The 10,787-nt window shown below is 39.7% G+C and overlaps 1 protein-coding gene across 2 annotated transcripts in view; it reads right to left on the bottom strand.

The window, feature by feature from the left end:
- Window positions 1–383: 383 nt before the first annotated feature.
- Window positions 384–10,787, bottom strand: part of trim54 (tripartite motif containing 54) — a 72,274-nt gene continuing 61,870 nt past the window's right edge. Inside the window, exons 8-9 of one of the 2 annotated variants that reach the window (XM_063035715.1) lie at window positions 8,511–8,597; window positions 384–1,875 (exon numbers count right to left, since the gene is read on the bottom strand). In XM_063035715.1, coding sequence (XP_062891785.1) covers window positions 1,865–1,875; window positions 8,511–8,597 — 98 coding nt within the window. In that variant the 3' untranslated portion in view covers window positions 384–1,864. The remainder of the gene's footprint in view (window positions 1,876–8,510; window positions 8,598–10,787) is intronic. The other variant, XM_063035708.1, reaches the window with a different exon arrangement.

Genomic DNA, 10,787 nt, shown 5'->3' with positions numbered 1-10,787 from the left:
AGAGGTTTAATTTTTTCCCAAATATTTATCATATGGATCCAAAGTTATTAATGAAACTGCTAACCAAATCTGTCTTTTGAACTTGTGTAATTCCAAAAGATATTCTATTCAAAAATTTATCAAATAAATAAATATTCATGAAATTGTGCAGCATCAAATAGTTGTCATTTTATAAAAGCATCATTTTGACTAACACATTATTCAGAGGGGATGGTTGGACAGAAAACAGCAGTAGTCTGGGACTGATTCATGAATTGAAACATATTTCATAATAGATGATCACAGATGAGCTAATTAGTACTTGAATTTGGATGTATGCAATAGAGAAAAAAAATTGCAAGTTAGAAAATCATATCTTGTAGAAATTTAATCAATATTAAAAATAGTATTATTCAATCAGTTGCATCATGGATTCAAAGAGATATTGTCAGTCAATTGTCATCGCTTGTTAGTCTTCATCAAATGAAGAACACTTTGGATGTCTTAGAAATTAATATAGAGATAGAATTTTTGAAATAAAGCATCCACATTCCATATCCAATACAAACATGATCTTACTGGGTAACAGTCCGAATGATTTATTCTTATGTTCTTAGCATAATTTTGCAAAGTATCTATTAAAGAGAATTGGCTAACTTCAAAAAGAGATGTAAACTAAGTGGCTAAGCTGGATGATTAACGCAATAAGCCTGCTGAGCAATCTGCAGGAAATGAAAATGCCAATTGCGCTTTGTACAGATGCTCTCATATATTACCTAATCCAATTTCATTCTGTTCCTTGCCATTACCTGTATATACATCCATCAGAAATTTACAAACCCAGTCACGTCTCTGTGAATACTTCCCTACTTGCCTTTTAACCAACTAGCTGACAAGATTCATTAGTTTCGTTTCAAAATAATGTCTCAGGATATTAAGGTCTCTTACACATTTCCTTTTCACGAGGCCTGGTCTCAATTCTCTCTTCATTAACTCCTACCACTCAGTCCCTTTCTTTAGTAAATAGTTTGACATTTGATTTTTGTAGACCAAGACTTCAGTTCCTCCAAAGTCTCTTATGACAAAGAGAACCCACAAGGATGAGACAGTTTGGGTGAAACAAATAAATTATGATGCAAACACATTTCCGGTGACTACCAAGATGCATGGCTGAAAAAATGAATGGGTTACAAATACAAGAATATTGAATATAACCCATAGATAATACAGTTACTTAGATATGCATTCTTGGAAAACAATTCATTGAACAGAATTTTGTAAATTAAAAACTGGACGATATATTTAATGGATAGTTCAATACAGCAATCAAAGACTTGTGCCCCCAAAAGCCAAGGGCATTATAGCAAAGATGCTTACATTGAAGAATTACTGTATGTCTTTCAGACCTTAACTGATGCATTGATTACTTCCAGCACATGGCTTATATTTTCATTTCAGATTTACACACAAGATTGTTAAACTAAAAATCTGTGGAAATTGGTAAAATAGCAGATTATATGGACCTCCTTTCTAAATTTACTTCATCTAGAAATACAATTGCTTGAAAATTCTAAACGAACAAAATGCAGAAGTATCCAAGTGTTGCTTTTTTTAAAAAGGGAGATTCAATATTGCAAAGTTAATATTACCCTAATGTTTATTGGAGTGTTTAACATTTTTAGTGTTTTAATTATTTGGTCTAATTGAGAAATCACAGTGCTGTATTAATTATTCACATCGCTGTGATTGGTGAGCTAAAGAAATCATTTTGCAAGCTTGTCTAATCATCAACAGTCATTCAGTACTACAATGTGTGTGAACCTTAGTCCCAATGCAAATCAGCAGACTACTTCATGGGTTCAGTCCTCATTCTCTTCACGTGACTTCAGTGTTGACCTGAGGGGAACAATCGAGTTATTACATAGTTATCTGTGGTTCTGAATAAGAATCCAGAATCATAGAGTCATAGAACACTACGGCACAGAAGCAGGCTCTTCGGCCCATCTAGTCCAGGTCAGAGTATTAATCTGCCTGCACCTGGACCATAGACCTCCATAAACCTCCCATCCGTGTACCTAGTCAAACTTCTCATAAATGTAGAACTAGAACCCAAATCCACCACTTCCACTGGCACAATCTCACCACCCTCTGAGTGAAAAAGTTCCCCCTCATGTTCCAATTAAACTTTTCACCTTTCACCTTAACCCATGACCTCTAGTTCTAGTCTCACCCAGCCTCAGTGGAAAAATGGGCTTGCATTTACCCTATCTATAACCCTCATAATTTTGTATACCTCTTTCAGGTCTCCCTCATTCTTTTATTGTCTAGGGAATAATGTCCAAACCTATTTAAGTTTTCAGTATAACTGGTCCTCAAGTCCTGGCAAAATCCTTGTAAGTTTTCTATGCACTCTCCATCATATTGACATCTCTCTGTAGGTAGGTGACCAAAACTGCAAACAATACTCCAAATTAGGCCTCAACAATGTCTTATACAACTTCATCGAAACATTCCAACTCCTGTACTCAAAACTTTTATTTATGAAGGCCAATGTGCAAAAAACTTTCCTTAATGACCCTAACTACCTGTAGCACACTTTCAAGGAATAATAGACCTGTATTCCCAGATCCCTTTGTTCTACCACACTCCTCAGTGTCCTACCATTCTCTTTGTAAGACCTACTCTGGTTGGTCCTCCCAAAGTGCAATACCTCCATTAAAGTCCATCCACCATTTTTCAGCCCATTTCTCCAGCTGGTTCAAATCCCGCTGCAAGCTTTGATAGTTTTACTCACTGTCCACTACACCACCAATCTCGGTGTCACATGCAAATTTGCTGATCGTTGATATAAATGACTAACGTTAATGGACCCAGCATCGATCCCTGAAGCACTCCACTAGTCACAGATCTCCAGTTAGAAAGACAACTATCTACAATCTACTCTGTCTTCTTCCACAAAGCAAATGTCAAATCCATCTTGAATGTCAAGCAAATTGGAGACTTTCCCTTAAAGTTAATAAATTTAGGAGATGTTTTGATAGATCATGAACCTATGCTGTAGGTTTGACATCTATTAACATATATTTCAATATTAAAACCATATGGAAAAAGCTCACTGTAATACAGATGTAGTCTTTAGTGCACTGTTGAAAAAATATCATGCATAATTATACACAGTTGAAATAATTGACCTATTTATTTATATAGGAATCTAAATGGGAAACAAAGCAACTACGATTTTTGTTCCCTTATTTAATGACCAGAGAAGAATGCTATTCGAATCTTATGAAATACTTTCCAATTTCAGTATTTGTAAGAGAAGTTCACTGCCAGGCCTGCAACGTAGACCAGGATCAAATCAAACATGAGGTTTCAACTGTTTCAAATTTACTTACTTTAGAGAAATAAAAAGGACAGTATAAAATAAACAAGACCAGTTAAGCTCAAAAAAGCTAGATTTGGCCACATCAAATGACACTCAAACATCTTGCATTCCTAAAACCTTCAACTAACAATCTAAAATAAAGATGAGTGCAGGAGTTAGTTCACATCGTTCATTAAAACACACAGCTTCAAGTTGTATGACTGTGATGAGCTGAAGGCAATCAACTCTTTGGAGTGAGGGAGGATGACAGGTGATTTGATAGAGATGTACAAGATGATAAGAGGTAAAGATAGCCAGAGTCTTCTTCCCAGAGCGGAAATGGCTAATTCAAGAGGGCATAATTTTAAGGTGATTGAAGGGGGAATGTCAGAGGCAAGTTATTGACATAGAGAGTGGTGTATGTGTGTGTGGAACGCCCTACCAGGGGTGGTGGTAGAGGCAGATACATTAGGAACATTTAAGAAATTCTTAGATAGGCACATGGATAACAGAAAATTGGAGGGCTATGTTGGAGGCAAGGGTTAGATAGATCTTAGAGTAGGCTAAAAGGTCAGCACAAAATCGTGGCTGAAGGGCCTGTACTGGGCTGTAGTGTTCTATGTTCTGATTCCAATGATGAATGAAACAGTTGGACTTATCTGAGAGTGATTACCTTCCAATTTCTGTCAACAACACAAGGGTCAGAAGTCATTTTGAATCTTATACACAATTAAATATCTTGTGAACAATGACATTTACAAAGAGCGATGAGACAAGTTGACAATCAAAGTCTGTGAATGGTCGGATTTAATTTGTTTCCCAGATGTGTCAGTGGATGAAGAATCTCACAAGGTTATCACCAGTTAGGGATTAGGACAGGGTTTTACTTCACCTAAGTGTAGGCCTTGAAAGAACATGGTTATAATGGAATGAATTTTTTGGTTCTCATTCAAGGCAGTGCTGGGATAGAAACTGACAATGTGGCCCACTTCAGGACCGAACCACACCATGATGGCAAAGATTTATTATTGTAAATCCATCTGATATACGCATACCTTTCAGAGAACAAAGTGTCACACAACTATCCTACATCTCCTGCATGACATTCTCAAATGAAACGGCCTACCAGGCCTCTCAGTTGAGGAAAAGTAGGGATGGACAACAATCACTAAATCTCCAGAGATGCCCACTTCTCATGAAACAATGAGTTAAAAAAAAGTAGTTGTTGTACCTCCCACACTGACATCATCTTCCCCATTGCAGAAGGAAGAGATCAACATCCACTTTTGATTTAAGGAAAATATGTATGACAAGATAAGTAGACAAAATTCCCTTTTTTCCATTTCTCTTTCACTGTAACCTAAAACAGCCTTGACAACCAATGTTTGTTGATGTTCCTGATACCTAATAATTGGGTAATCAGAATGGAGATACCACCTAGTCATAAGGATCAGAGGTCCAGATTCAGTTCCAAATTTGTGCAAAATTAATTTATCTGCAATTTGCCCCAAAATTGGGGTAGGAAGCGAAAAATAAATTACCTAGAGTACTCCTTTTTGATTAAAGTATTATTTGGACAAAGTTAAAAATATTTAAGCTCAAGCAACTCCCTCTGCAATCAAATATCTACGCGCTCACTCAGGTTACATACACAAGGAAAATGGTTGAAGATCAGCAATCTAGAACCCTACAAGAAGTTTGGGTAGGACCCATGGAAGGCCATCACAATAGCGAAAAGACAGCTCCGTGTGAAGTTAGAGACACAACGGGATGCACAACAGCAGTGGCAGGGATTACATACCTTTACTTCCTATAAGGCAAAATCTAACAGCAGAATCAACTGTGATGCTTCACTTCCCAGTAAGAGCTTCCTCAATGACTACCACCTGGTAGCACTCATATCTACTGAGATGAAGTGCTTTGAGAGGTTAGTCATGGCTAGAATTAACTCCTGCCCGAGGAAGGACACAGACTTGCTGCAATTTTCCTACTGCCACAACAATTCTACAGCAGGTGCCATTTCAGTGGCTCCCCATTCGGCCTTGGACTACCTGAACAAAAACAATACCTGTGTCAGGCTGCTGTTTATGGATGATAACTCAGCACTCAACGTCATCATCCTGTCTGTGGTGAGCAACAAGCTTCAAATCCTGGGCCTCCATACCTCACTGTGCCACTGGATTCCTGACTTCCTCATCGGGCGACCACAGATTCAGAGGTAATAACATCTCTCCTTCGCTGACAATCAACACAGCAGTACCTCAAGGATGTGTGCTTAGCCCACTATACCCCCTGTTCACTCACGACTGGGTAGCTAAACACAGCTCAAACGCTATTTATAAATACTGTTGTTGGCAGTATCTCAGATGGCGACAAGGTGGTATACTGGAGTCAGGTAGATTGGTGTCTTGAGTGGCATCACAACTTTGTATTCAACGACAGCAAGATGAAGGAATTAATTGTGGACTTCAGAAAGGGCACGTCTTCATTGAGGGGCCAGTGGTGAAAAGGGTGAGCATCTTCAAGTGACTGGGTATCAACACGTCAGAGTTACCCCAGAGGCTGTACTTGACTAGGAGTTTGAGGAAATCTGGTATGTCACCTAAGATGTCATCAAATTTCTACAGGTGTACTGTGGAGAGCATTCTAACTAGTTTCATTGTCGCCTAGCTGTTCCACCCTGATAAAAACTCCCAGAATGTTTCAATCAGTTTGGTGTGGCCTTCTTCCTAATGACTCGGATTACTATGTTCTCTCCACGTACTGTCTACAGGCACAGGATTGAAAGGGGATAGAGGGTTGCAGACCCAGCCATCTCAATCATGGGCTCAACCCTCCCCACCATCGAGGAGACCTTCAAAAGGTATAGTTTTAAGAAGACTGCATCCATCATTAAGGACCCTCTCTGTCTGGGATATGTCCTCTTCTCATTCCCATCTCCATCAGGGAGAAGGTATAGGAGTCTGAAGTCCCACACTCAGTGCTTTAGGAACAGCTTCTTTCCCCTCTGCAATCAGAATACTGAATGACCCACATGGGTACACTACCTCACTATTCCTCTTTTCCACGATATATTTATTTCACTGTAACTTAGTGATTTTTTAACATCTTGCACAGCACTCCTGTCACAAATCAACAAATTGCACAGTATATGCCAGTAAAAATATACCTGACTCTGATTGTGAGAATCTGTGGAATCATAACAAAGCCACACAGTATGAAGTGATTGAAGATGACAAAATATGCACAAAATAATGATCTCTACTTCTGCAATTAATTTTAAAAATCCTGGTTGTACTGACAATTGACTTGGCAATAGGAATAGCCATTGAGTTCAATTTCAGTCTCCCATTATCTGCAATGGGCTGGCATGTAGTGATATTAAAATATTAGCTAAAATTACGTTAGCATTCATTTCAAGAGGACTAGAATATAAAAGCAGAGATGTAATGTTGAGACTTTGTAAAGCACTGGTGAGGCCTCACTTGCAATATTTTGAGGAGCTTTGTGCCCCTTGTCTTAGAGAGGATGTGCTGAAACTAGAGAGGGTTCAAAGGAGGTTCACGAAAATGATCCCAGGATTGAATGGCTTGTCATGTGAAGAGTGTTTGATGGCTTTGGGCCTGTATTCACCAGAAATGAGGGATGACCTCATTGAAACCTATCGAGTAGTGAAAGGCTTTGATAGAGTGGATGTGGAGAGGATGATTCATGTGGTGGGAGAGTCTATGGCCAGAGGACAGAGCATCAGAACAGAGGGGCCTCCTTTTAGAATGGAGATGAGGAGGAATTTATTTAGCCAGAGACTAGTGAATCTGTGGAATTTGTTGACCCAGGCAGCTGTGGGGGCCAAGCCTTTATGTATATTTAAGGCAGATGTTGATAGATTCTTGATTGGTCAGGGCATGAAGGGATACAGGCAGAAGGTAGGAGATTGGTGCTGAGAGGAAAATTGGATCAGCCATGATGAAATGGTGGAGCAGATTCAATGGGCCAACGGGCCTAATTTTGCACCTATCTTATGGTCTTAACAACTTAATTTGATTGAGAATGGTGACAAAGAACTAGGTAAAAAGATAGAATTATGGATTTCAGCAATTCCTAAGGATTCAAATTTCTTTTAAATACTGCTCCAGAAATAAAAAGGATTCTTCAAAGCTGTGAGCCTGAATTTAAATCTCATGCTGTCACTCATTTTTAATTTCACTGGATAATATCCAAATCTTACATAGATATGAACAGATGCTTTCTTCTATATCATGAGGAACAGGGAAGTAAACAAGATTAGAAAAAGAAATTGTGCTAGTTCAACTATGAGTCAATACACACACATATGCGTTGTCGCAGCTGAAGCAGCAGGAACCCACCATTACACTTCAAGCAGGTGCCTGAAGAAGCAGGTCCTTGTTCAAAATAGTCACTTCATTTCAAAGCAATTATTTGCAAAACAAGTTAAGGTGCTTCTGAGACCTGCTGGGGAATAAAAATCAGTCTTTCCTTGCATTTTGTTGGAAAAATATAATGTATGCTCAACACACTTCCACTGAGGCAAGAAGAGCAACTTCTCTAAAAAGTAGACAGTACGTAGACACAACGTTCTCTCTAAGGTGTGTGTGCGCACAAAGGAATTTAAACTGCGCACACAAGGTGTCATCCTCTAACTCGTTGTTATGTTAGGTATATTTCACGATCGTACACAATCACATATCCTTTTCCAGTTTCTGATGCAATTTTATTTCTTTTAAACAATGAACAACAGACTGGACATGCTAGTCTATTATCCTTAGAATAGCTTCAAGTTTATTTCCACTCAAAACTTCAGTGTGCACTTGTTGTTGTCACTGGGCAAAGAATTGCACAGCACAAGATTTTTGCGCACACTGGTCATTACAACTTAGAGGGAACATTGCATGGACACTACATTATCTTCTGTCCAATTAGAAGACTACACCAAACTGGACTAAACATTCTAAGAGTTTTTGTCAGGATGGGAGCAGCCACATTGACAGATATATTGTAAGCAGACTTGAGGGACAAAAAGAGGGTGCAGAAAATTCTGAGAAATTAGTGTTTTTATTATGATATTAAGAAAAATGAGTTTTGTAAAATGAAAATAATGATGAAAAAAACAAAAAACCTTCAGCAGATCTTAGTTTTGATTGCTCACCATCTACAATTTCCCCTTCCTCTTCAATCGCAGCACCTTCTTCTATTTCTTCTTCTTCTACCTCTTCTTCTTCTTCTCCTTGGTACTCTATGAGGAGGAGAAATCATTAGAAACTGTAGACAAGATTCATACATATGCTTGGTACCAACTTCCTGATCAGATAGATACTCAGCAAAATTATCAGTTATCTAGAGTCATAAATCACTAGCAGTTGTCAAGGGTCTGAACATCACCAGATAGATGTGTTGGAAAATCCAGGAGCATTTTGAAATATACTTGAATGTTTTCTTCTCTATTAGTCCAACCTTGCTACGGGTCTTAGAAAATTTGGCAGGGAACTTAAATTTCCTGCAATTACTAACATTCAAACTCAATGCCTGCTATGAAAATAAACTAGCCTTGTAAATCTCCTTTAATCTTCCACACTCTCATCTCACAGCTATGCCTTCTATCTAGTAACTTTATTTACTCCTACAGGCTGCTCCTCATCCTCTGACACTCCAGGGGAAACAATCCAATTGCATTTGACCTTTTCGTATAGCTAATACCCTCTAATCCAGATGACTTTCCACTGCATCTTCTCCAAAGCCTCCAAATCCTTCCTGTAGTGAAGTGGCCAGAATTGCACACAGTATTCCAAGTGTGGCCAAACTATACAGCTGCAAGTCCCCTTCCTGAGCCTGATCCATTGGCCTTCTTTACTTGTGAAGCCACTCTTATACACCATTGCATCTAATAGTCCTGGTATTGAATATGTATTTTCTTTTAAAAATTTGCTCCAAAAGTTGAGCAGAAAAATGGCAGATGGAGTTTAATTCACACTTGTCCAGATTAAACTCCATCTGCTGTATCTCCATCCAAATTTCCAACCAGCATGTTTCCTGCTATATCCTTTGACAACCTTCCACAGTACTCATAGCTCCACCAAGTTTGCAAATATTACTAATCAGCCCAATAATTTCATCCAAATCATTTAAATATATCACAAAAAACAGAGGTCCCAACATTGATCCCTGCAGAATACCACTGGTTTCTGGTCCAGTCAGAAGAACATCCTTCCACTACTACACTGTCTTCAATGAGCAAGCCAGTTTTGATTCAAAACTACAAAGTTACTGTAAATAGATCTTTTTTGCTTTAATCTTTTGCATCAGCCTACCACCAAGGACCTCGCCAAAAGCTTTATGAAAGTTCATATACACACCATCCACTCCCCAACTTCTCCAATGAAAATCAATAATTTTCAACTCCTCAAAAAAGCTCAGTCAAGTTTGTTCGTTACCACGAGGAATTCTGCAGATGCTGGAAATTCAAGCACACAGCTATCTGGACTATTCCTCTTCTCACCCTGTCTCTTGCAAAAATGCCATCCCCTTCTCGCAATTCCTCCGTCTCCACCACATCTGCTCTCAAGATGAGGCTTTTCATTCCAGGACGAGGGAGATGTCCTCCTTTTTTAAAGAAAGGGGCTTCCCTTCCTCCACCATCAACTCTGCTCTCAAACGCAACTCCCCCATTTCACGTACATCTGCTCTCACTCCATCCTCCCATCACCCCACTAGGAATAGGGTTCCCCTTGTCCTTACCTACCACCCCACCAGCCTCCGGGTCCAACATAATATTCTCTGTAACTTCCACCACCTCCAACGGGATCCCACCACTAAGCACATCTTCCCCTCCCCCCCCCTCTGCATTCCGCAGAGGTCGCTCCCTACGTGACTCCTTTGTCCATTCGTCCCCCCCATCCCTCCCCACCGATCTCCCTCCTGGCACTTATCCTTGTAAGCGGAACAAGTGCTACACATGCCCTTACACTTCCTCCCTTACCACCATTCAGGGCCCCAGACAGTCCTTCCAGGTGAGGTGACGCTTCACCTGTGAGTCGGCTGGGGTGATATACTGCGTCTGGTGCTCCCGATGTGGCCTTCTATACATTGGTGAGACCGGACACAGACTGGGAGATCATTTCTCTGAACACCTATGCTCTGTCCGCCAAAGAAAGCAGGATCTCCCAGTAGCCGCACATTTTAATTCCACGTCCCATTCCCATTCTGATATGTCGATCCATGGCCTCCTCTACTGTAAAGATGAAGCCACACTCAGGTTGGAGGAACAACACCTTATATTCCGTCTGGGTAGCCTCCAACCTGATGGCATGAACATTGACTTCTCTAACTTCCGTTAATGCCCCTCCTCCCGTTCTTACCCCATCCCTTATTTATTTATATACACACATTCTTTCTCTCTCTCTCCTTTTTCTCCCTCTGTCCCTCTGAC

Source organism: Mobula hypostoma, chromosome 2 (assembly GCF_963921235.1).
Source record: "Mobula hypostoma chromosome 2, sMobHyp1.1, whole genome shotgun sequence".
NCBI classification, from domain to species: domain Eukaryota; kingdom Metazoa; phylum Chordata; class Chondrichthyes; order Myliobatiformes; family Myliobatidae; genus Mobula; species Mobula hypostoma.
The sequence above is the reverse complement of the archived record's forward strand: the minus strand, read 5'-3'. Positions and strand labels throughout refer to the sequence as shown.